The 25,245-nt window shown below is 42.5% G+C and overlaps 1 protein-coding gene and 1 long non-coding RNA gene across 4 annotated transcripts in view; one reads left to right on the forward strand and one right to left on the reverse strand.

Annotated features, from left to right (window-relative positions):
* Nucleotides 1–15,610, forward strand: part of LOC116631032 — a 62,937-nt gene extending 47,327 nt beyond the window's left edge. For 2 of the 3 annotated variants that reach the window (XR_004299068.1, XR_004299066.1), the window contains exons 3-8: nucleotides 8,410–8,445; nucleotides 9,203–9,275; nucleotides 10,542–10,623; nucleotides 11,958–12,023; nucleotides 12,113–12,230; nucleotides 15,428–15,610. This is a non-coding gene — a long non-coding RNA (uncharacterized LOC116631032). The remainder of the gene's footprint in view (nucleotides 1–8,409; nucleotides 8,446–9,202; nucleotides 9,276–10,541; nucleotides 10,624–11,957; nucleotides 12,024–12,112; nucleotides 12,231–15,427) is intronic. The other variant, XR_004299067.1, reaches the window with a different exon arrangement.
* The window catches only part of COL1A2 (collagen type I alpha 2 chain), a 35,356-nt gene continuing 21,067 nt past the window's right edge, over nucleotides 10,957–25,245 (reverse strand). Inside the window, exons 31-52 of the mRNA XM_032402132.1 lie at nucleotides 24,573–24,671; nucleotides 23,277–23,384; nucleotides 22,475–22,528; nucleotides 21,490–21,543; nucleotides 20,740–20,793; nucleotides 20,589–20,642; nucleotides 20,386–20,493; nucleotides 19,952–20,005; nucleotides 19,021–19,074; nucleotides 17,887–18,048; nucleotides 17,073–17,180; nucleotides 16,276–16,383; nucleotides 15,815–15,868; nucleotides 15,620–15,727; nucleotides 15,423–15,476; nucleotides 14,922–15,029; nucleotides 14,407–14,460; nucleotides 14,175–14,282; nucleotides 13,634–13,892; nucleotides 13,043–13,227; nucleotides 12,111–12,353; nucleotides 10,957–11,429 (exon numbers count right to left, since the gene is read on the reverse strand). Coding sequence (XP_032258023.1) covers nucleotides 11,283–11,429; nucleotides 12,111–12,353; nucleotides 13,043–13,227; nucleotides 13,634–13,892; nucleotides 14,175–14,282; nucleotides 14,407–14,460; nucleotides 14,922–15,029; nucleotides 15,423–15,476; nucleotides 15,620–15,727; nucleotides 15,815–15,868; nucleotides 16,276–16,383; nucleotides 17,073–17,180; nucleotides 17,887–18,048; nucleotides 19,021–19,074; nucleotides 19,952–20,005; nucleotides 20,386–20,493; nucleotides 20,589–20,642; nucleotides 20,740–20,793; nucleotides 21,490–21,543; nucleotides 22,475–22,528; nucleotides 23,277–23,384; nucleotides 24,573–24,671 — 2,337 coding nt within the window. The 3' untranslated portion in view covers nucleotides 10,957–11,282. The remainder of the gene's footprint in view (nucleotides 11,430–12,110; nucleotides 12,354–13,042; nucleotides 13,228–13,633; nucleotides 13,893–14,174; nucleotides 14,283–14,406; nucleotides 14,461–14,921; nucleotides 15,030–15,422; nucleotides 15,477–15,619; nucleotides 15,728–15,814; nucleotides 15,869–16,275; nucleotides 16,384–17,072; nucleotides 17,181–17,886; nucleotides 18,049–19,020; nucleotides 19,075–19,951; nucleotides 20,006–20,385; nucleotides 20,494–20,588; nucleotides 20,643–20,739; nucleotides 20,794–21,489; nucleotides 21,544–22,474; nucleotides 22,529–23,276; nucleotides 23,385–24,572; nucleotides 24,672–25,245) is intronic.

Here is a 25,245-nt window from a genome sequence, read left to right on the forward strand (position 1 = left end):
ATTACAGTTGATGGGATGTCTACTCAAAGGTCATCAGTTAATAGGCTGCCAAGGGATTTATGAACTGCACTGAAATCTCTTCCTAAGGAATTAGGATAGCAAGTAAAAAAAAAAAAAAAAAGACAAACATGCGGAATATGAATGAACCAGATTAGTGGTAGAGCTGCAGAGAAAAGAGTCACAAATTCCTGCTTCTGAGATCTCTAAAGCCACCTTAAATAGAGAGGCACATTCCAGCTCCGGTTTCAGCAAAGCTGTTTACCTTTCCCACTCTTAAGTATGTCCCTGCTGCATGAGCTTCCCTGAGTCATCTCTATTATTCACAATTAAGTGAACTTGAAGAAACAGAATGATTCTGAGGGAACGTACTTATGCTACAGATTTAAAACTATCTCAGGTAGAATTCCATACGTATCCCAGCAGACTCATTTTTTTTTTTTAATTTTTTTATTGTTATGTTAATCCCCATACATTACATCATTAGTTTTAGATATAGTGTTCCATGATTCATTGTTTGTGCATAACACCCAGTGCTCCATGCAGAACGTGCCCTCCTCAATACCCATCACCAGGCTAACCCATCCTCCCAACCCCCTCCCCTCTAGAACCCTCAGTTTGTTTTTCAGAGTCCATTGTCTCTCATGGTTCTTCTCCCCCTCCGATTTCCCCCCCTTCATTCTTCCCCTCCTGCTACATTCTTCTTCTTTTTTTCTTTCTTAACATATATTGCATTATTTGTTTCAGAGGTACAGATCTGAGATTCAACAGTCTTGCACAATTCACAGCGCTTACCAGAACACATACCCTCCCCAGTGTCCATCACCCAGTCACCCCATCCCTCCCACCCCACCCCCCACTCCAGCAACCCTCAGTTTGTTTCCTGAGATTAAGAATTCCTCATATCAGTGAGGTCATATGATACATGCCAGCAGACTCATTTTTATAGTTATTTCTTTGATTTAACAATTTGTTCAACATAAAATCATCTAGCATACAGTCTATATTAGGTATTGGGCTAAGTGATAAAGGAGATACGGAGACAAATCAGACAATCTCTGTGATCTAGAAGCATGTAGTTCAATCACACTTTTCTACATAGCGTGATCTTTCGTTACTGCAGTGTCAGATCAATGGCGACCAACTAGTTGCTAGGCAACTTGAAAGACAGGAATACAGATCCGAGGCAGCTCCATTCTGATATGTATTTTTCTTCAAAATGTTTGTCAAGAACTGTGGAGGGTCTGAAATTTTCTCTGCTTTAAAGCTGAGATGTTAGCCGGCCACAGTGTAACAGATGCTGGCAGAAGACATGTGACTTCTAGGTCAGAGACAAGGGAGTTATTACTCGCAGTGAGGCAAGCAACAGAAGCTTTATGCTGGCTTTGCTTCCCTTGCCCCCAAGGCCTATGGGGCAGTGCAGAGCAACCCAGCTGGACGTGTCACAAGAGAGGAACACAAAGCATAGGGAACCCAAATGTTTTACAGTGGGCTGCAAGCAAACCTGTCAGATATTTGCCCTGTAGGGAAACATTATCTTTATTATATTGGACAGTAACCTGTTCTCCACTCTGGAAGGAGACACTGTCTCCCTCTTTCGGGGCTATTCACTATCACTATACAAACATCCTTGAAAAGATAGTCCAGAACAAATGTTATCAGTACCTTTGTTGGCAAGATACTTTGCGGAATTGTCTCCCTACAATATTCTTTCTCTGGCTTTTTTTTTTTTTTAGGCCATTCAAAATTTTGGTTCTTGTTTCTACTAACTTTAAGTATCTATTTACTCTAAGATCACCCTATAGTCCTCTGTTTCTGCTGTTCACTCTGTATCCTGTTTACTAGGTATATGAGTTAAAAAATTTTGTTTTTTTGTAGTAGAAATCAACTTTTCTCTAACTTAAGCAAAATAGATAGTGGAAGGATACTGGATTATTTCATAATTCAAAGCACAACCCAAAACCTACTACTGTTCTAGGACCTCATCAGCAGAAGTTTATGGCCACTCCTAGAGTACTGTCATTAGCATGCCTCAACTTCAGTGGCTCCCAGTCTCTGTCATTCTCCACTCCAAGTTTTAAATTCTCTGGAAAGAAGAGTCAAATGGCCCAGTTGGCTAAGGCTCTGCCTCTATTTTTTTCAGTTATGGAAGGGGAAAGGGCCGTAAAAGCATAAGCCTAGTAAATCTTGGCTGTTCCCAAATTAGGAGAGATCATTTCTTGGGAGCGTTGGAAGCCATCCCAATTGCTTTCTACTCTGTCTGGATTTGTTTTGATTGATATTCCATTGCTTATAAGAGAAATACGGTTATTGTATGCAATTTTTTTTAAAATCAATTAAATACAGTTTTGCTTTGCCTGTTATTTTCTTGGCCATTTCTCCTGCCATTTCTCAAAAAAAAAATTTTTTTTTGAGTCATTTTGTGACCTGCTCTAAACCAACTTAGTGATTCAAGAGTTTTGGGAAAATATTGGTAGCTTTTAGTGGTTGGAGATCAATTGGACTATCTGTCTTTTCTTGTCAATCTTGCTATTAGTGGCAGGCTACCAGTAGAGCAAGCTTAGCTCAAATTTTGTTAATATTAAATATTTATTAGCTAGGGGCGCCTGGGTGGCTCAGTTGGTTAAGCGACTGCCTTCGGCTCAGGTCATGATCCTGGAGTCCCGGGATCGAGTCCCGCATCGGGCTCCCTGCTCAGCGGGGAGTCTGCTTCTCCCTCTGACCCTCCCCCCTCTCATGCTCTATCTCATTCTCTCTCTCAAATAAATAAATAAAATCTTTAGGAAAAAAAAAAAAATATTTATTAGCTAGTCATTTATCTTCAAGACCATTATTTCAACAATAAAAATTTATTTTTTACATCTTTTATACTTTGTACAGGGGATTAATATATCCCCTGACATAGATTTCAATAATGCCCATTTGAAATACCACAGTAGCCACCTCTAAAGCTTGGATTTTCCTAATCACGGTATCTCGGAGGTTACCTGATCAGCCCTGGAGTGTGGACTAATGTTACCTTATTACCCACATGTACATATATACGTGAGACCTCCTGTGGAAGTATTTTTAAAGTAAATTACCAGACAGACAATATAATAGGTCAGAATTTAGGCATTTAGTCATGCACTCATGCTAATTTCCATACTCCTTTGTAATTAACATTCCTCCTGACTGGATTAATTGGGTTTGCAATAAGTAATCACATTTATAATACTGCAACTGTTCCCAAATTAATTGCTCACGGGTTCAATGAGCCATTACATGTTCTCATTTAAAGCAGCTTAGAGAGCCCATGATTTTAGAGCTGTGGTCCTAAACATTTTGGGGAGAGGGGCACAGAATCATCCAAGAATATGTCAGTAATATGGTGACAGCAATAAACCAGTGGTTCCTAAACTTTGAGAGTACATGGGAATTACCTCAATGGTAGTCATTGAAAATGAAGATACCTTGACTCCACCCCAGCAATTCTGGTTAGGTCGATACTGTATGGGCTCGGGAAAAACTTTAAGTATTGCACACCATCTTCCTAGAAAAAGGCACGTTTGCACCTATTTCCAACTTTACCAGTGATCTTAAGGGAGCGTTTCAGAACCCTGTGGCATTAGCCAAGTACAATTTTCCTCAGCACTGGCTGCATATTACAATCACCAAGGGAATTTTAAAACAATATTTCGGACCAATTAAATCATAATATGAGTGGTATAGGGTGATTAAACTGCATGGTTTTTCCCCCCAACCTAGAATGGAGACTAGAGATTTTTCCCAATGTATCAATCTATTTTACTGAATTAGACTCACTTGACAGATACCTAACAAAAGTGATAATAAAAAGAAGCCCACTTACCTTATAAATCTTACAAAATACACAGTTTAATTTGTGTATTGGTGAGAAGGCACATCATTTTTGGCATTGATTTGTCTTTCTCTCTTTAGAGGTTCAAAGGATTTAGTGGACTTTATACTCTGTTTGATAGATAGCCCTCCCAAGCTTGGGAGAAGAAAAGCAAGGCTCTTTTTATAATTTATGGTGACAAGGTGAGTGTTTATTGTGATATTTTAGTTGAAGAAAATCTAAGAATACACACGGAGCTTCACATTGACTGTAAGTTTACTATATTTTAATATTTAATGAGAAGTAAATATTCATTATGAATAAACCCAGAGAAATGGTTAAATGGGCAATTTTCTAGATGTTATCTGAGGAAAGTCTTTTTTAATTCTTTTGATTAGGAACATATCATGATGAGCAAAGCAGTCGATAGAAACTTTAATTTAGTGACACTGACTGATAAGGTTTAAAAAAATTTTTGAGACTTTTGTATTATAAGGAAGAGGAGACCTATAATCAGTGATAGAAAAACCATGTTGGAAATGACTATAATCCAGCTTCTTTGAAGTGGTTCCACTTATAATAATACTCATATAGACATTCAAAGCACTGGCAATAATAGGTGATTTAATGATGTTCGAAGCCCTTGAGTAAATTCATATAGGCTAAGAAATTTCCCCAAGGACATGAATTTAATAATTATGATCATTTCTTGTGCTGATAACCTTTGAGTTAGAATTTCTGCTGCCAGAGACAAAGTTTTAGAAACTCAAATTGTGAAAATTAAGTGTCAGGAGTTTGGCTAATTCAACATGTATGTATGAGTTATAGTCCATTTGTGTACAAGAACTGGCTTCCAAGTAAGCGAAGGGCTGTTGTCTCAGCTCAGAGAGCTTTGTCTCCCAAATCGGATGAACCTAATGGCATATGGCAGCGCCTAGTTGAATAAAAAAAAAAAAATTTTTTTTTTCAGAAGTTTTACCTTTTTGTTTTTACTGTTGAAGTGGGATTGTTTTTTTCTTTGTAAAAAAATTGAGAAGATTTTCAAGCTTCTAATGAAAGCTTGGTACTTTTTTATTGGCTCGTGGAGAAGGATTCACCAGAATTGTGAGGGTTTGGAAGTTTGCTGGAATCCATTTGTAGTAGGAGAGATTGAAGTGTCATTGAATTGTAGATGTGCTCTCGGTCTAGGCGGCCATCCGAGAAGCCAGCACTCTGGGAAGGGGAAGGGTGGAGGTCTGGGCTTCGGGAAGGTGCAGCCTTGCGGGGCCGGGGGCCGCCGTGGACAGTGGTACCGCGTGCTCACTCTCCAGCAGCCCTCCCGTTCCTGATCCCTGCCGTCCGGTGGGCAGTTCATCGTTATCCCCATCTTGCAGGGGAGGAAATGGTGGAGACAGGGCTCATGTGCAGACAGCTCTGCCTCCTGAGCCCTTCTGCTTTCTGTCACATCCTCTTGTGTCTGTTCTCTATAATCCCTAAGACCCCTTGCTTCACTCCTGAAGCTAGTCACTGCGTTGTGGGGCAACGTTTGTAGCATTGGGCATCTCTCCTGGCCCAAAAGGCCATTCTCCCGTTCTCCTTTTGAACTTAGTTTGCCTCCTGTGACTTCCATTTTACCGGCTCCATGGGAGAGATATTAAGGACAGATTTAAAAGGGTAAGGGGAAAAAAAGGGAGCATTGAGGACGGGAAGGTAGGCTGCCATGGAAGCTGGAGAGAAGGCTGTGTGTCTGGGGCAGACAGGAAATAAGCACAGGAGGCTGTTCCATTTTCTCCTCTGAAATCTGAGTTTTCATTCTCTGATGGTGTGCATGTGGCTGTGTTCAAAGTCGGGGGTGTTCTATTATCCAGTCAGCAGGGGGAGCAGTGAACTCAAAGTGACATCCCGTGGGGAGAGAAAGGCCATCTACTCAGCACGGTGGTTTATGAGTAGGTGTTCTTATTCTGCCTGGCATTAATAGATTCCATTAAAAAAATTGTTTCTGCTTTTTTCCCCCCATGCTGTTGACGGTTAATTAAGTCATTGGGCACCAAGAGCACTGCTGCACTAGAAAAATTTCACTTCAGCGGCATTTTGTGTTTGTGAATTTCTTTAAATATGTAATGAATTGCAATTTTAAGGATACCTTTCTAGAATCCATGAGGATTGTTAATTCTGGCCAAAATTATTCTTATAGCTTGGGCTCAGAATAATAGCTCTGTTTGGGAAGAGTCAGATGAGGAGGAGACACTTGGTTCTGGGATGATTTGAAAGTCCCTGAAGAACATGTTCCAATTATTATCCTTACAGTCTTTTATAGTACCAGGAATTGCAATCTCTTTTAGGTTAAACTTTTAAAAAAAATTAACATATGCATGTTTTACCTAAAAAGAATAACTCATTAATCAGTCTCCATTACTGAATTTGTTTGTTTCTTATTTGTTTGTGGACAGGTGCACTTTGATATCGGAAAGTCCAACTCTGGGTCCTAAAGCATCTGCCAAGCCTTGTTAAAACACAGGCGAGAGGGCTAGGGCAGGAAAGTGGAAGAATGAAAGAGATAAACCTCAAGTTTAATGTGGGTCAGGGCTGGTTGGTTCTCTCAGGCCTTAGGACAGGAGAAGCAGCATGTTCCGGGTGTGAGACCCAAGATGAGACATGAAAGTCATAGTTCAGGAAAGCCCAGGGTTTATTAAATAAGGAATACTGCCTTTGTGCGTAGGTCATAACATGATTTTGGGGCATGAGCCTTCCTTTTGAAGTATCTGAAGAAAGTTGTGAATCCTCCCCCCGAGAAAAATGCACATACGCACAAAATTTAGCACTCTATTTCAGGACTTCACTGATGTTCGGCCCTCCCCTGAAGCCCATTGTAAATCCTTGTTTAGGGCACTAGTCTCTCCAATAGAGGGTGGGAATGTGCATGCATCCCAGGGGTGTGTAACACAATACACTGGAGTATGGAATTTTCTATTTGTATTTATTTTCTCTCTTTTAAAGGCTTTTCTTTTCCATGTAGGTTTTACATTGCACATCATACATTAGTACCATAGTACATAGTACGCGCATAACATTTATATATAAATAGATTAACAAAATTCATTATAAGGGCTCACATTTTTTACTGACGGGGAGGCATGACTCAAAATGGATCAATTACCAATTTAAAGAGAGGTGCTAATTGAATTTAAAATCTAGGCTCTGCTCTCCCTACATTGGAGGGCCAGGGATAGATTAACTCAAGAGGGGACAACGGGTGACTGGAAATTTTGGACCTAATGATGGCACGTAACGTTTGCCCTCACTTCATGAGGCGCATTCGCGTCTGCCCCATTCGGTCCTCCTGGCAGTTCCGTGGACTAGGGAGAGCAGGTATGTTAACCAAATTCTTAGAGAACTTAAGAGACTTTCCCAAGTGCCCTTGGCCAATCGGTGGCGGAGCTGGTGCACATAACCTCGGCGGCTGACCACAAATTATGTGCTTATTTCACCCAGCAGCAGGGATAAGTCGATCATTATGGGCTGTCGGTGGCCCTAGTGCTGCAGTTACTGGTGCCCCCTGCGGACACTGAGTTGTTGAATCCCTGCCTGACCCAGGCACAGGGATAGAAAGCATATTTTAGCTGCTTGATCAGAGGGCCAGGAAGCCGAGCTAACAATTCAGCATTAGCTCTCTCCTGTTGGTACTGTAATACCAACATATTTCAAAACAGATAGAGGGCTCTGGAAGGGTTTAGATACATCTATGTACAAAAAAGATTTACAGTGGGTTATTAAATGGGAGTTTTGAGGCTGGTTTCTCAGGAAGTGCCAACCACTCTTTCTCCCAAATTTCCCTTGGTGCCACTGTCAAAGGCAAAGTACTCACCTAGATGGATTGTTGTTCTGACCCAAAACGACATTTCCAGCTTCTCTTATATATAATCCAATTTCTGAACTTCTTTTTCAGTGATATTAAGTGGAATAGCAGAAAACAGTATTTTGGCATTAAAGATAATAAATGTGTTCTGCATTGGTCAGGTGTCCTTGCTCTTTGCCAGTGCATTAGCTGTATTGATTTTAGAATTTTAAATGACCCTTTTTACCAGACTTGATTAATGTCTCGTCCCCCAATCTTGGCTACCTGCTCCTTCCTTTTCTCATATGCAATCTTCTTCCCTCTCAGACTGGCATGGGTTAGAGGCGGCTGACCTTCATAGGACCAAGGGTCAGGAAATACTGTGAGGAGGGTCCCTCGGGCCCAATGATTAGCCTCTAAAGGGCGGGGGAGGGGGGGGCCTGGTCATGCAAGGGTCAAGCCTTCAGTACTCGGCTCAGGCCCCGGGAACACTCACAGTGGACCTCCTGGCTTGGTAAGTACCAGACAGTTCTAGTATGTGGCTTCCAGAGAAGAAACCTCTGGCCAGATAGAGGCTTTGAAAGTGGAATGAGATCTCTGGCAAAAGCTGGCCAACTAAACCCAAATGTCACTGTTGCTGTGTGAAGCTAAGATTAATTTTCTGCGATTCCCTCTCATTAATTAATAGTGTCCTCCACTATCCTCAGAGGACACTTTGTTTAATACTGTGTTCACACATTGTTTTATTCTCTCTCTGCAGCCGAACTGTGGAACCCCCTGAGGATGCTGCCGCCTGGTATGTATGGCTTTGTGCACCCCTCCCTGGGGCCCCCCAGTGTGGCCGGGTCACAGTGAGTGATGACTCTGAGGCTGGGCTTTTCCTTCTCTTTCAGAAGAGAAGTGGGTGGGAGGTGGACTGCTCTTGCCCTGGAGATGGCCACTCCTCACCCAGGATTGTTTTCACTTGCTTGCTGCTTATTTCTTTTCATAATATTTTAAGGGTAAATTTGTTGTAAATGATAAAGGTGATATAACTACATTACAGCAAATTTGGAAAATTTAGACATAAAAGTCACTCCTATCATTACTCCATGAATGCACCTACTCTTAGCATTTTGATCCGTATGTTTGATAGATTTCTAATGACAGTATACTTGAATGTGATATTTTAAAGATTATAACATTCCATTCTAAGCTTTTTTTTTTGTTTAATCATCCTCATAAATGTTATTGGGATATCAAAATAATATTTTTCACTCTTCCTGTTGTTGTCTATTAGATATTACCATTATTCATTCCTCATTAGTATTGATTGGATATACCATCATTTATTTCCTCATTGTTATTTATCAGATATACCATTGTTTTTTGAACTATTTTCCTGTAATCCCACACTCCTGATTAAATGATTATTAATGCCTGTTGGCTTAAGAAATCTGCCTATTTGGATTCAGTTTGACAAAGAGCATTTTATTAACATCTAGCATAGTATTTGGCTCTCAGCTGGTACTCAGGAAATGATTTCTTCCTCCTTCATTTTTGCCTTCTTTAAGCCAACTTTCTTGGACTGTGGACCTGAGGGCATAACATATTGAAGAAACCCAGCGATTTCTAACTGGCTATCATGTAAGTTTGCGCTGGCCATTTCAGTTAATTTGTCAGGAGCACTCGTATTCTGATTACAGGGGTTTCGTTTTCTTTGTGTCATTTGGTAGGTATATTGCTTCATTCTTGCCAGATACAAAATGTGAGAACTTCGAAGGGCTGTGGAAATCACCGTATCCAGTGGTTTCCCAGTAGATGCACAACACAATTTTGCAAGGTGCTTAAGAATACTGATTCCTTACTAAATCTTAATTTGGTGGTTGAGGACTGGGAATCTGCATTTTAAAAAGCATCCCTGTGTTCTGATGCAGGTGGTGGATGGGCCGTAATTTGAAGTTACCGTTTGGTTAATAGACCTTGCTGACTTTTTAGAGCTGATGTTAGATTTTCATCATGTTCAGTTTTTTGCTTTTAAAACTAATTGAATCTTGAGATGACTTATTTCAGGAGGCAAATATTACAATCACAATTATGTTCTGCAACAGGAAATAAGCTCTAAATGAATCTTAACATTTTACTTGACACATTACTATGTTTAAGTGTATTAAAGATGTCATTGAAAGGTGCAGGGGAGGAAAATGAACTTGATTTGGCAGGGAGGTGTTCATGGTACTATTACCCACAGCTGTCTGTGCTGACTGACAGCACACACATTACCTCCTAACAGGCATTGTACTCAGTTGCATCAGATTTAAGTGTGTGGCATTTTTACTGAATATTTGAAACTGTTTTAGTTAATAGTATTAATTGTACATAGACCAACTTTCAGCCACTGTTTCAAAGTGCTTAATAGATAATAAACCAGAAGGTTCTGTGGATCTCCGCTTAGAGTAAACTTAGGTCTACAATACCATTTGTTTAAGTCTTATGTATTTTGAGTAGGGCAAATGTTTTATAGTTCAGAGAAGGAATCTGCCCCCCCCACCCCCCCCCAACCATAGTATAGATAGGGGAGTTAAACACAGAAAGGTGAAGTGCTCAAGGTCACTCAGCCACAAGGAGCAGTCAGAATTGGAGCTCAGATCTCCTGGGTCCTTGTTCTCTGCTCTTTCTACTAGACCAAATTGCCTTTTTTGCATAGTTTCCATCTAATGAGAAACGCTCAGTCTAATGGCTGGTAGAGATGCTATAATCCATATTTATATTGCGAAGAGCATCAAAGCAAGGAATTCTACTCGATATTTTCTTTTGGAAAACCAAACATGCTTTATTTCATTTTTTTCACAATTTATTTAAACATCTCACATATACAAAATAGGTACAATTTAATTTTTCTGCTTGTCCAAGAAACAAGGCTTCTTTTTGGTACCACGGGAGAGGATGAAAATGAGACTGGCAAAGAAATGCTGAATTTAAAGAAGAGGACAAGGTTGGGCAAGTGATCTGCATACTTTTATTTGGGAATAAGATGTAAAATGCTGATGCTAAATCAAATGAAAAAAGAATACACAATACAACTCATTACAGAGGATTATTTCTTCTCAAATTCTTCTAGCACCATCAAGGGTCTTCAAGTATCTGAAATACTATTAGCACCTTTGTATTCTGAACAAAACAAAACAAGTACCTCAGCTCATCTCTGTCTAGGTCAGCACCTAATGATGTGGATCACACTCACAGGAAAGTGTTTTGAGGTAGTTTTAAACCTTTGGAAGTTTGGGTTTTAAACTTCCCTCTGCAGAAGATATTCAAAAGCCACAAGTGGTGCAAATGTTCATGGTTTTTATTTTTCAATTTTTATTTTGGTTTTCTTACAAAGGTTGACATTTTCCACAATACGTGTAAGAGTGTTGAAAAAAAAATCCAAAATTTTTTTGGGGGGGGTGGGGGGGGAAGGGAATGAATGAAATCGTATTGCACTGTGCTCTGATCAATCCTTCTACTTCTCTTTTGCCCACAATTTAAGCAAGTAGATGTGCAGAGGAAATGGAAGGACTCAGCTCTCAGTTAAAAAAGAAGAAAAAGAAATGGCAAAGAGAGAAAGTTTTTTCAGATTTCTTTTCTTTTTTTAATTTAGGTTGAGTTCATTTATTTGAAACAGACTGGGCCAATGTCCACCCTGAATTCTTGGTCAGCATCACCGATGTCCAAAGGTGCAATATCAAGGATAGGCAGGCGGGATGCCTTATTTGTTTTGTATTCAATGATTGTCTTTCTCCATTCATTCGTCTTTTTCTGTTTAAAAAAGAAAAAAAAAAAAATATATATATATATATACATAAAGCAGCACTATTTATTTCTAAATCTAACATTATCATCAGAACCTTCGGTAGTTAAGAACTACTTTTGGGCCTGTTCATTCTGAGGTGTGTCCCAGATCAACATGTTTATCTTTGAAACAGAAGCATTAGGGGGTGTTTTTAGGGAGAGAGATTTCCTACCAGTCTAATTTTTTAAAAGAAAATTTCAATACATATTCCAAGTGGTTTATTGCTACAATATCATTTTTGGGATATGTGTGTGTCAGTAGGGAGAGCTGGGTGGGTATGCTGTAAATTTTAATTTTTCTTCAATGTATAGCATATTGTAGAGAAAAATTACATGCAGACCATACTAATAAGTCAAATAAGGTACATATAGCTATAAATTATACCTTGGGACCTTTTAATCTCAAGTACTTTTAAGTTATAGGCAGACATCATCATTTAACAAACTCATGTTTAAAGAAAAACAGCTAATGCACGGACATGGTATGTATTTCAGCACTTCAGAGAATTTCCGAAGGCAAGATCTGATAAGAATCCTCAAGATTTGCCATCTGAATTTAAGGTAGGTAGGTCTCTCCTTCACCTGTTCATTCAATGGGTCTAAGCTAGAACTCCAACCCCACTTTCCCCAAATTTCCCTATTACTTACAGAGCAGCCGTCTACAAGAACAGTGTAGGTGAACCTGCTGTTGCCCTCGGCAACCAGTTCAACATCATTGGAGCCTTGCAGAATGACAGCCTTCTTCAGGTTGCCAGTCTCCTCATCCAGGTAGGCAATGCTGTTCTTGCAGTGGTAGGTGATGTTTTGAGAGGCATGGTTGGCCAGCAGGCGCATGAAGGCGAGTTGAGTGGCCATTTCCTTGGTGGTCACTCCTTCAGCATTATATTCAAACTACAGAGAATAAGGTAGAAATGCTAGTTAAGTGGAGAGGGACTGAAATACTAAGTCAAAAAAGAGGGGGGCGGGGAAAGGCTGACTTAGGGAGGAATGATGGACTCAGATCTGAACCTTGGGGAAAAAGGTACTTTTACAGGAAACTCAATTCACTTGTCTGTGCAATATTAGTTACCTAGAAGGCACCTAGGAACTGCCAGGCTGAGGCAAGATCATCTCATCTCAAAAAGGTACCTGTTTTAGATAAGCCTTTACGTGTATGTTTCTTCTTTAGAATAAGAGAGCAAGGAGACAGGGTCACACCTCTTTCTTTTTCTGTGATTCCCACCAGTAGGCATTCAATAAAGTTGGTGAAGAGATTTGATTAAAAATTCAGAAAAGCACATGTCCTGAGAATACATATGCATGGGCACAGGGCTAGGTGCTGGCCGGCATGTCCTCATGCTAAAGGGCATTAGTTTCTCCAGTGATTATCAGTTAAGTCAGATTTGAATAATAACTTTAGATGGTATGGATATGTCCAATCACTCCAGCTTTAATATGCAGTCCAGGATAGAACTGAAACCCGAGAAAAGAGGTTCTTTTTAATAATCCCATTTTGGTAAAGGATTAAAATGCAGATCATTAAAAAGCAAACTATCTTAATATTATTTAGTAGGAGAAGGGATGTTTGTAGGATTCCTCACCTGGGTACCACCATTGATAGTTTCTCCTAACCAGATGTGCTTCTTGACCTTGGAATTTCTGTACCAGTTCTTGGCTGGGATGTTTTCAGGTTGAGCCCGGATGCAGGTTTCGCCAGTAGAGAAATCACAGTATACTTTGATAGCATCCATAGTGCACCCTTGGTTAGGGTCAATCCAGTAGTAACCTTTAAAAAAAAGAAACAAGACCCAGCTCATAAAACCTCTCCTTGAGTGGAGCATAGGTTCTAATAATTACTAGACAAAGATTTTTGATTCCCATAAGTAACATTGTCTACCCCACATTTAATAGGAAGAGGATGGCTATTTTTAAGATGAGACAGTTCCTCCTCTCTTGTCCTCCATGAAAAAAATCAAATCAGAGAATATGTATTTTTGCCTTTTTCGTGGTAATATATAGAGAGGCCTGAGACTGGGTGCTGGCTGGGAGAAGAAAATGCTTTATTAGTTAGGTATGATTCCACATAATGCAATTTTTACCCCAAACTTTTTCATTCTAAACGTCCATGGGAATGGACTTTACAAAGCCCAGCTCGTGAGAAGGGCCGGTCCGGCTTTGACATCCTGACTTACCGCTGCTCCACTCTGGGTGGCTGAGTCTCAAGTCACGGCATGTGCGAGCTGGGTTCTTCCTAGAGCCTTCGGGAGTAAGAAGGGTCTCGATCTGGTTGTTGAGGGATTTCAGAGTAGCATCAACTTCATAATCCTTGGGTCTGAGAGAAGGTGGTGAGCGAGGCTGGTCAGCCCTGTAGAAGTCCCCTTCATAACCAAAGTCATAGCCACCACCACTCGGGCCGGGAGGGCCAGGAGGACCAGGGGGACCGGGAGGGCCCTGCAAAGGTGAGAGCGAGAAAGAGGAGGTTTCGTATTTGGTCACAGTGAGAGATGTCAATGACAGCAGATTTTCAGTTGGGTGTTACAAGCACGTTCTAATAAGTAAAAGAGAATAACTTGATCCCAGGCATGCTGGTGGGGATGGGCTGAAACAGCTCCTTCCATACCATCTTTACACGGTTTAGAGCTAACATATGGAAGTGGGGAACTCCTTGAGCGTGTTGTCACAGCCATCTTGGGTTCGTCTGAGGAGAACGTTATTTCCCGGAACGATACTTACAGCAGGACCTTGGCTCCCCTGAGAGCCACGGACGCCAGCAGGGCCGACTGTCCCGGGATGTCCAGTGCGACCGTCCTTGCCAGCAGGGCCGGAAGGACCAGCAGGGCCCTGGGGAAGGAGGACACCAAGTCTGAGGGAGTCAGTAAAAACCCCACAAGGAAGGAGGGGCCTGGGGCTCCCTCCCTGCCATAAGCTCTCATTTCAGAGACCGAGGTCTCTTAGGTTGACCTACCCTAGGACCGGCAGGCCCCACAGAACCAGGTGCACCTTGATCGCCATGTTGACCCTTGAAAGAGAGGACAGGAAAATCACACTTTCAGAACACGTGTCGACAAACAGATTTTTTTTTTTTAATTGAATGGAAAACTTTAGTTTCAATGGACTCTGGATTGAGAAAATTGAAAATGTAAAATGGGGCTCTTTTCTCCCATTATGTCTATTATATTCAATTACATTTTTTTCTACAAGCTATTTCAGCAGTGTAATATTAGTCATTCCTCTAATTATATTTATTTTAAGTGGGGTTGAAGGACATTGTTGCCAGGAGATTTTAATATATGTATATTTCGATCTCCCTTAACCCTCACCTTTTTGTGTTGGGATGAAATAGCATTATCTCTGCGAGATGGAGTCAGCCAGAGAATAGGAAATGAATACGATGTAGTTCATTTTAGAACAAGAGCAGTGAAAATTTGAGGAAGATCATTTAGGATCTGTACACATGCAGAATGTCCACACGTTACTTACAGCGAGACCAGGAAGACCCTGCAGTCCATTGTGTCCCTTTAAGCCAGGAAGACCTCTGGGCCCCTTGTCACCAGGCTCTCCCTTATCACCTCGAACACCTTGTGGGCCCTGTAAAGAAAAAGGAGGACAGACAGGGCATTTTACCTTCCTTTGAAAACAACACTCACTTCCCCACCAGTATTGCTTTATCTGTTTACAGAGCTAACTCAAGACATGCAAAGGTTTAAACACCACGTGGGTGTTACACCCATCTACTCCCCTAATCTGCTTTCATTGAACCCTCCGTTAAGTGGCTAGATTTTGGTGATTATTTAATACAAACAGGCAGAAGAGATTTGAAATGGAAGAGCCTTAGAAGCTAGATGTAGCAATTCTCAGCATGGACTGAATTTTTTAAAAAATATGAAGTCTAGCCTATATACTATTTATTTTATTCATGGACGGTCTGGACAGAGTTTCCTTAAATGTTCATTTGTGAAGAAATCTTCATCATGTACGTACACTAGGACCTCTTGGACCAGCAGCACCAACTGGACCCACAGAACCAGCAGGACCCTGCAAATTGGAGAAGCAAAACCGAACTCGTCAGCCAAGCCCAAGCCCCTCCCCCACCAAATCCCCCAGTGCCCGAGTGTGGGGAGGTCAGAGTGAAGCCTCGGAAGAGGACAGCACTAAGGGACTGGTATTTACGAACTTACGGGTTCACCACGGTTTCCATGTTTGCCAGTGGGACCCACAGGGCCGTGAGTACCAGGTGCGCCCACAGCGCCAACAGGACCAATGTTGCCAGGGTAACCGCGCTCTCCCTACCAAAGGCAAAGTGAAGTTGAGCATCCACCTGGCCTGGGTTTTAGTCACTTTTAAATTGGAGAAAGACAAAGAGGTGTGCTGACCTTGTGTCCGGGTTGACCATCGCGGCCTGGGGGGCCATCGTTCCCAGGGTTGCCCTGTGAAGATACCACACCAATTAAGGCGCTTCGTGAGGCTCTTTACCCCACCAGCCCCTATAGTTCAGCTCCTCTGTCTTCATCCCTCCCCGTACTCCACAGTGAACCCCCAGTCAGACCATCAAACAGGCCAGTTAGAACTTGCCGGCCTAGTTTTCTTAGAGGTGTTTTTAGTATTTTGGCCAAATCTGAAGTATACCATTTAAAGAGCCATCCCCCCACCCCCCACCCCCCAGCCCAAGTAATTTTTCACATTTTCAATAGCAGGAGTGGTCAAGACCCATAGATATTATGGGGAAACAGACCATTCTTGTTCAGAGACTTGGAACAGGAGGAACTCAGCTGAGGACATGAAGTCACGCACAATGGACTACAGTTTGCTTCTACAAACCACACGTCAGACTCACATCACGACCAGCTTCGCCAGGAGCGCCGTTCACTCCCGGTGCGCCCACAGCCCCGGGGGGCCCACGAGCCCCAGGTGGGCCAGCGATGCCGAGAGGTCCGTGTTCACCCTGGACGCGGAGAAGAGGAAACATTCCTCTCATTGGATCGAGTGCAAGTCTCACCCTCCCAACACAACCCCGGCTAGGAGATTCCAGTTTGAAAAGAGAAAGTGCAGTGGGGGGGGGGGGGGGGGGGGGGAGGCACGGGCCACAGAACAGCCAGAAGCCCCATTCGTGTTATCCTCGCCCTCATCCTACACACTCAGATGGCCGGCTTTCTGTAATTTTGGAACGTCGCTCTGTACTAGGTAAGCCTAACTGCATCTGCTGTCCCAAATGAAATGAATTCATAAAGTTGAGAGAGTTTATGGAGATGAGAGGATTCTTAGGTGCTGTCATGTATGAGATTTAACGGAATGATTCAGAACTTCCAGAATTTCATTCTGCCTACAGGATAAATGATGCCAGCATTTCATATTGCAGAGGAGTAAATGCAATTAGAGCTTATATAGTTCTTAAGCATGTAAAAAGAACAAAAATCATTCTGCATAATGTTAAGCTGTATCTTTATAGCGTGTGTCTAAGTAAGGTGGTATTAAAGCTTCTTAGATAAGTGACATGTGATCTGTATAAAGAAAATGCCATGAATAAAAAATCTTAAGTGGAGTTATTCAGTGATCAATCTGTCACATCTGAAGTGGCAGCTTTTAAAATCTTTTATTATGTTAATGAGAAGAAGAATGGTGTCAAACACTTACCACAGATCCAGAAACACCTGGTAGACCACGTTCACCTCGAGAGCCTGGGAGCCCCAGAATGCCAGGAGCACCAAGGAGGCCTTGAGGACCTGCGGTGCCAGGAGGGCCCTGAACAAGAGGAAAAACACATCACCGGTGAGCCGCGAAGTGATAATACAGTTGGCTTGAGGATTGTGAGAATCCGCTATCCTCAGTTTAGAAAAAGGCTGGTGACCTCCTAGTAGGAGGACATATCCTTGGACATCTTTTCTCTAGTGATGACGAGTTCACAGCTTGGCAAGTATATTTCTTTGTACCTGGTTCCTCCTTGAGACCAATGGAACAACAGTCAAAAATATGTGATTGAGATTAATGAAGACATCTGGGGTGACGCAAGAGAGTTTGTATAGAATCTATGCCAAGAAGCAAATTTTGACCTTGGCCTCCAGCTGAACCCGGTCTAGGAAAGGCACATTTCAGAGTAACATTGACAGACAATGCATGTTTAAGAAATTGGTAGCTTACTGAGATTGATTGGTGTGCAATAGGATGACCATGGCAATGGGATTCTGGTTCTAATCCCAGGACCAGTGAGGTGCCATTCTGATAAAACAGTGAGTTCCTTCATTTATTGCCCTCCCCGTCTAGTGCCTTCTAAGCAACTGCAGAAGCCCCGACACCTCAGTATGTGCCGGACAGATTTCCTGGCTCAGCTGAGCTCTATGTGAAAGCCTGCAGTACTCATCAACAAATAGATGCCACTTGAAGATCTGTGTAAAGGCTTTATTTTAATTCAATACAAGGTATTACGAGAGAGGAGCTTGCAATCACTTACAGCGGTACCGGGCTCTCCAGAGGGACCCTTCTCGCCGACAAAGCCGGGGGGACCATGTGCGCCGGTTTCTCCTGTTCGGCCAACTGGACCTTGGTCACCCCGAGGCCCACGGAGTCCTTCTTTACCAGCAGCGCCAGGGGGACCAGGAGGGCCGGTGATACCCTGTGAGCCAATGACAGAGTCATTTAACCCGTCACAGACCCGGGAGAGAGCAGCTGAGGTTCTAGAGATGAAGATGCAAACAGTGTAAAGCAACAAAATGCTACCCTGGCCACTGGGGGGACCTGTGGGGGCTTTGTCACATTCCTCGTAATGGAGAGAGGCAACTCCCTGTCCTCCTCCTCTGGAGCCTGTAATAAAGTGACTGACTGAGGTCGAAGCTGGGGCCAATGTCCGTGAGGAGAGGAAATGCTGTGCTACCAGGCCCCCGGCGTCTTGGGGTCAGAACTCCAGAGAGTGAGAAGAGTCAGTCGTAAATGAATGGGACTTGGGGTTTGGGAAGACCCTGCTCATTTCTTTGTGAAGATAGCCGACACTGGCATTTTGTTCATCATTGAGGAATCACATGTGTGCTCCACTAGGTTTAATTAAATGCCTACAGGAAGTGAAGATTTTTCTGTTATGAACCTGTAAAAGGGTTCCAAGAAATCAACATCTTTGCTGTTTTTTTTTTCCCTGAAATCTTAACCAGAAGACTTAATCCTTGGTAATTAATTAAATTCTCTTGAGTCCTGACAGGAGAGTCTGAATCAGAATTAAATTAGAGGCCAAACCACCTTTAAATTCAGGAACAATTATACCTGAACAACGGAGGCAGAATGTTGGCCATAAAGGGTAATTAGATATAGAAATATCTGATATGTGACTAAAACTGTTCTGTTTTTTATTTTTAACAAAGAGACCATGCCCCTAAAAGGGGACTTGTGTTCACATGAATAAAAGCCTCTTAAGCTGATCTTATAAAATATAATTTGTGATGATTTTGCCTTAATGGTTCAGGAAAACTGATTTCAGACCAGGAAAGTAATAGCAAAATATTAGTAGCGTGTTTCCAGAGAGTTTCTTACCAGTTTCCTACTAGAGGCAAGGCCTTTTGGGTAGAGTAAATGAGATACTTTGAAGGGATTTACTTACAGAGGGCCCAGGAGGACCAGTCCGTCCAGCAGCGCCAGGAAAACCAGTAGCACCCTAAGAACCGAGCACATGAAAATTCCACAATCAATGCCAACTCTAGGGATTTGGGTGAGATGGAAATTTCTCCTCTGGCCAGTCCTCAATACACGTGACCAAGGATGGACCAAGGAGTAGCTAGTGGTAGCCCCATATCGGGTATTATTTAACAAGGACCCTGAAGGCCCTCCATCTCTGCACCTCTCTCCTACCAGCATGCCCCGGTTGCAACACCCATATTTTGCATTAAGGCTCTGATGGTCCCTTTTGAAACGCTAACATATAACCTGACGGTTGTAAGAATAAGAAGACAAGACACCATGCCATTATTACACGTTGATGTGTATACAACAGGAACTATCAACCACCTGGAGGGGTGCGAAGGACATGGACACTGGATAAGTACTTTTGTTTCCAGAGGAAGGTACAACCAAAGACCAGGAGTATTAATTGCTGTCCAATGAGAGCAGGAAGGAGTCAGTGCAGTTCATTCCTAGGGAGGTCCGGGTCCTGAAGGAGTCAGTATAACAGCACCGGGCGCCAAGAGAAAGGGCATGGTCAGGCAGGAGAAGGGGGGCATCAGTAAAAGGATAGGGGGTACCAGAGAAATTATTTTTTATCCATTTCACAATTAAACAGCCTGGGGTTAACTTTGGTTATTACCTCAGGTGAGGTGGTAGCAACATACACTGCATTGAGTTCCAGCTGGGATTAAGTTAGTAGCCCATGATCTAACGGTAACTTCAATATCAGAATTTCTCTGAAAGAAGTGAACTTGGATCTCAAGAGTCTCCTTATTATAGTTCAGAATTAACCAAAAATCTCCAAACTTTCAAGTTGTTTTTAATAGATTCTAAAGAAAGTCACGTTATCAGAGTCCATTGTGAATACTCACAGGGGGGCCGCCATCCCCACGACTTCCAGCAGGACCAGGGGGACCATTTGGACCCTAAATGGAAACAAACAAACAAAAAAACATGGAGTCAAATCACAAGACAGTTCTTATAAATGTTGCTTTTTTCTTCGAAGGTATCATTCCCATGTCTATGAGAAGCCAATCCAGAAATTAAAAATGATGATCTGCGTCATAAAATAAATGTCCTTCAGTGTGACCACCCTCATGGGGCTATACCAAAGAAGTGAGATGAGACGTTTATGAAATGTTTACAGATTATAAAGTGGAATGCAAATGTTAATTCTTATTTTTTACATCATCTTCTATCTCATATGTTCCCGGGATACAGCAGGCACTTGATTGATCTATGTTGAATTGTTGGATTTCCTGGGTACTGACACAGGCTGTGTTGACCACCAGTGAATTCAACTTACAGATGGGCCAGCAGATCCGACGGGGCCTGTGGGACCGACGGGACCATTTTCACCCTTGGGCCCCTTGGTTCCTCGCTCTCCTTTAGCACCAGGTTGACCCGCAGCACCCTGGCAGAGAGGAAGAGTTGGCGTCAGGCGTTCCAGCTCATTCTACTTGCCAGCTTGGGATCTTTTCGGATTAACCTGCATCATAGGATACTCACAGCAGGACCAGCAAATCCATTGGGGCCAGCGGGACCAACCTCACCACGTTCACCCTAGGTGGGAGAAGGGGTTTAAGAATGTCACAGCGATCTTAGCCTCGTTAAGGTCTGAAAGTTCTGAGTGCCCCAGGTGCCCCAGGTTTCCACTTACAGGGCTACCACGAGGACCGGCAGGACCGGCAGAACCGGCAGGACCGGCTTCACCCTATAATGGGACCAAAGAGGAGTTTGTCAACGGGCTTCACACCGACGCTCACAGAGGAGGTGGGGAGAGGTACCGGTGGTAGAGAAGTGGGCTTCTTGTCAGAGTTTGCAGTGTGTGTCAGAAGGGAAAACTAATGCACATCTCAGGGAGTAAAATAAAATGCATTCTCTGTGCTTAATGTTGTATTCATTTGGGGGGGGTTGAAGTGGTATTGGTCATACACTTGCAAAAACACGATAAATCAGTGCCCACAATATGAGGAGGAGGACATTTTAATTTTTAGATGGACACAGAGCTGATCTATTTGCTGCAATCTGTGCAGTACAATAAATAAGGTCTATTTTAAGGGGACTATTCGATGTGAAATGGGCACACTATGTATTTTATTGATTTTTTACAATTGAAGGCTTTGAGGCGGCTCAGTACATTAGGATATCGTTAATGGGCAACAGGGAAAGTCTTCAAAACAAATGATAGGGATTAAAGTATAGATCAGCTAGCTGGCACATCTCTAGGAAGGGAAAGAGAACTTTAAACACACAGCATTTGTTTCCTGCAGCCCCATCACAACAGATAGGTTTTTAAATAAGCAGGCTTTATACCAAGTCATAAAAATGAACTGCAGGGGCTCTCTGGGGCGAGGGCGGGCAGGAGACCCTCGATGCTGCGGCTGGCTCCGTGAAAACGCATGCTTACCCGGTCACCAGTGGCTCCAGCAGGACCAGGGGCACCCACAGCACCAGGGGCACCCTAGCACCGAAAGGAAACGAGTCTTATTAATTACACCCCCAGGCCATCAAAAGTGACCCTGCCATTCGCCCTCGCTGTGCTCAGACCGTGACCGAGCGCTGTCACTGCACACTTGGGGTGGACATCGAGAAAGCCTTTGATGCACTTCAGTTCTAATTGTCAGAACTACCAGAAGCGGCTCTCGGGAGGAAAGTACCCCAGTGATCAGAGGGGATGGAAATGTGGAAGTCAAGGCAGGTTAGGAACTGGGGAGATCCCGAACTCTCTGCTCTTGTCAAGCTCCCCGGAGAGCAGCAAATGAGTAGCCTTGTTTGAAACCGCCAAGGCTGTGGGATTCAGAGAAAGGACGATTTTCAATGTGCCAGAGTGAGTTATCAGTTCTGAGGGAGGGGAGGAGGAGAAGAGCCAAGGTAGCCTACGGCCCGGAAGAGCCATGTTGCCAACGCTCGAGGTAGCGTTATTATCCCTTCATGGGATGATCTTTGGCATCTCCGTGGCATTAACAGCTAATCACTGGGGCTGCTCTTTGAGTGGTAAATCTTAGGACACGCATTTGAATAAATGGGACCTTTGTTAGAGGTTCTGGATTCTGGCTTCTTAAAATGTAAGAGTTATTGTTTTTTTTTTTCTTCCCCAAAGTCCTATAATAAACAATCACTTAAAAGTTCTATTAAACCTAGAGCTTTTGGTTTATAATTTGCACTTGGTATAGTTAACACTTAGGAAGGTAGAAAATTATTCAGGTTATGATTTTCAAAGGGCTAAGTTCTGTTGAATCTTTCTTTTGGAACATGTTAAATGATCCAGGAAGGAAAGGAAGATTCTTACTAAACCTGGATCCTCCTTTTGTCAGTTCTGTTTTGGAAAGCTGCTCAACTCGAGTGAAATGTAAAAACAACAACAATCTAAGTACAAACAAAATTCTACTCACACGGGCCCCATCTCTGCCTGGGTTACCAACTTCCCCTCTGAGACCAGTTTCACCCTGAAAGTATAAAGCAAGAGCAACTTTTGGTTTTCCGGCCACATTTTTGAATCAAAGTGTATCTGCAGTGTTTTTTACAGAAAATCCTATACACCTTCAGTCATTTAACGTTTGGCAATGTCGAGTCCCTACTCTTCTCTAGGATGTTGAAGGAGAAAAAAAAAAAAAAAAAAAAAAAAAAAATTTTAATTTATATATATATATATAAGGAAAAAATAATTCAGGGCCCTCTCCAGATTATTGTTAAATATTCTTTTCTAATTTCCAGCCCGTCTTCTGCAGCATAACCAAGCAAGGTACAAATTCCTGGGGACGGAGTGACAAGGCAACCTCACAATGGGCTCCAGCACCCGCTCTCTCTTACGGCGGAACTGATGCCGCGGCACGTTGGACAGCTGTTCAGCGTAGCTCCTTCCCGTTAATTAGGGCCGGATGAGGCAGGCTTGTTCGCGGCATTAAAATGAGCCTCATGTATTACTCAACACCATCTGTTTGCGTGAAATTCCATGGTAGCAAGCAATTTGGCCAGATTAGTGAGTTTAGAAATGCGTAGGTGCTAGGTGGCAGAGGAAAATGGGTAGAGATAGATATCAAAATGCTACCAGCCCACCTACCAAGAATTGCAAAAAAAAAACCAAAAAACAAAAAAACCAAAACACCAAAAACCAGACCACCAGACACCAAAGCCCAGCCTGCTTCGCTAGAGCTCCTCAAGCGCACGTGTTAAGGGCCAGCACTGAGAGCGTACCTTCTCGCCCTTGCCTCCAGGTGTGCCGGCAGCACCCCGCTCTCCTGGGAGGCCGCCGGGACCAGATGGACCCGCGGAGCCCGGAGCACCGAGCACACCGGGTTCACCCTGGAATCAAACACACATGAAATCAATTATGTCGGTGGCAAAAGAAGAAAACGAGGACCCAAACTCTTGAAGGATTCCAATTTAAACATTTAATAGATCGCATTCTTGCCTGCTTAGAGACACAAAGGAAGGCTATTGAAAAGCAGGGAGTCTGTAACCGAGGGAGATGTTATTAATGACACTGTGGCTGAAGAGAAGAGAAGTGCGAGTGGGTGGCGGCGAGTTTTCTCTGACCCGCTCCTCGTCCTCTTCAGGCAGGCAGGCACGGCAAAGAAGAGGCCCCGGACAATAGGAGGCGCAGAGTGAAAAATGTTTGCCCACAAACCTTTTTCAAGGATAAGTCTCTTAGCCCACACAGGAAATGTGGAGAGAAACCTCGTCAACTGGGGAGATGTTTACATTTTAATCTCCTTAAGAGTGGGGACTATAAGCTTCCACTTTATATAAAAACCCTACAATTCCACATCCTTCAGACCTATTGACTAACTTCTAAGAGAAAACTCTTTGAGAGTACCATCCTCCGGACCGTGTTTTCTTGTTTCCTCTCTCCGTCTTAGCTTTTTATTTTTTTCTGATATCCTTCCACCTACCAACATAGCTTTTTGCAGGTAATCCTTGCATTTCCCCCCCGCCCCCCTGCAAGGTAAGAAATCAGGAGTAATAGGAAATGCCTTCTCTTTACTGTGGTTAAAGTAATCTGTTTTTCAGAAATGTGTCATTCCACCTATTTTAAAATGTAAACCAGATTCTATTTTGAAACTCAAATTGTCAGGCTTATGTTTTGGGGAATGAATGTATTGTCCAGTTAGTTTTCACCTCTCTTACTATTAAAATTTGGACTACCTTTGGAAATTTTACTCTCTGAAGGAGGATGGTGAGAAGGTGAAACTTTGTTCTTAAAAATAGTGTCCAAATGTATGTGATGTTTCTAGATTAAAACCAAAGTACAAGCAGTGTGATGACACAACAGTAAATACCCATACTAATTCATTTATGTCTGTAGAACACTGGGACTTCCTTTCTTTTGGAATAATTCAAGTCCACTGGAAATCAGATTGTCATTTACTGTGATGGAAATCATCACAGAGTAGGAAATAAAAAAATCTGAAAAACAATTCATTTCTTATTGTAAACGACCTAGTTACTCTATAGTGGGCCAAAGCAGCATGAGAGAACAGAAAATTTTACCTTGTTTCCATCGGACCCAGGGGGTCCAGAAGGACCTCGGCTCCCAATAGGACCAGAAGGACCAGCAGCACCACTTTCTCCAGGGGGCCCACGCTCCCCCTGTTAAAAAAAAAAAAAAAAAAGAGAGAGAAATTAAAGTGTTGCACTCTTCATAGCTTTCAGAGATACCATTTTACACATCAGAGTTCATACTTTTTAAGCTTTTGAATCCTGTTTCTGCCATTAACAAATTATAACTATTTTTCCTTAATTTCTCTACCAGCAAAATGAATGGATGGGATGAGATAATCTCCAAAGTCTCATTCAGCTTTAATGTTCTGTGGCTACAACTCCAGAATGTTTTTCTTCTAGAATATTCAACCTTGGAATTCATTCCTTTTTTTTGGCTCTTTTTGTAATAGATCCATAGGTAAAAATAAATGCCAGTTATGCGTGGTATTCATACGAAAGATTGTGTCGTTTTAGGAGAATAGCAATGCTAGGTGTAGATAGGATTAGATATTCTCATAGCTACCCTCCCTTTTTCTAATCTTATGCAAGAACTGATGTAACAGTTATAATACTTAACAGGATATACATGTGTATGTGTGTCTGCATGTGTATATCAATCTATCTACCTATCTAAATTTCTCCCAATTGCATATCAGTATCACCATGACAAGGTATTCCATGG

The sequence above is a fragment of the Phoca vitulina genome, unplaced genomic scaffold (genome assembly GCF_004348235.1).
Source record: "Phoca vitulina isolate PV1807 unplaced genomic scaffold, GSC_HSeal_1.0 scaffold4, whole genome shotgun sequence".
NCBI lineage: Eukaryota > Metazoa > Chordata > Mammalia > Carnivora > Phocidae > Phoca > Phoca vitulina.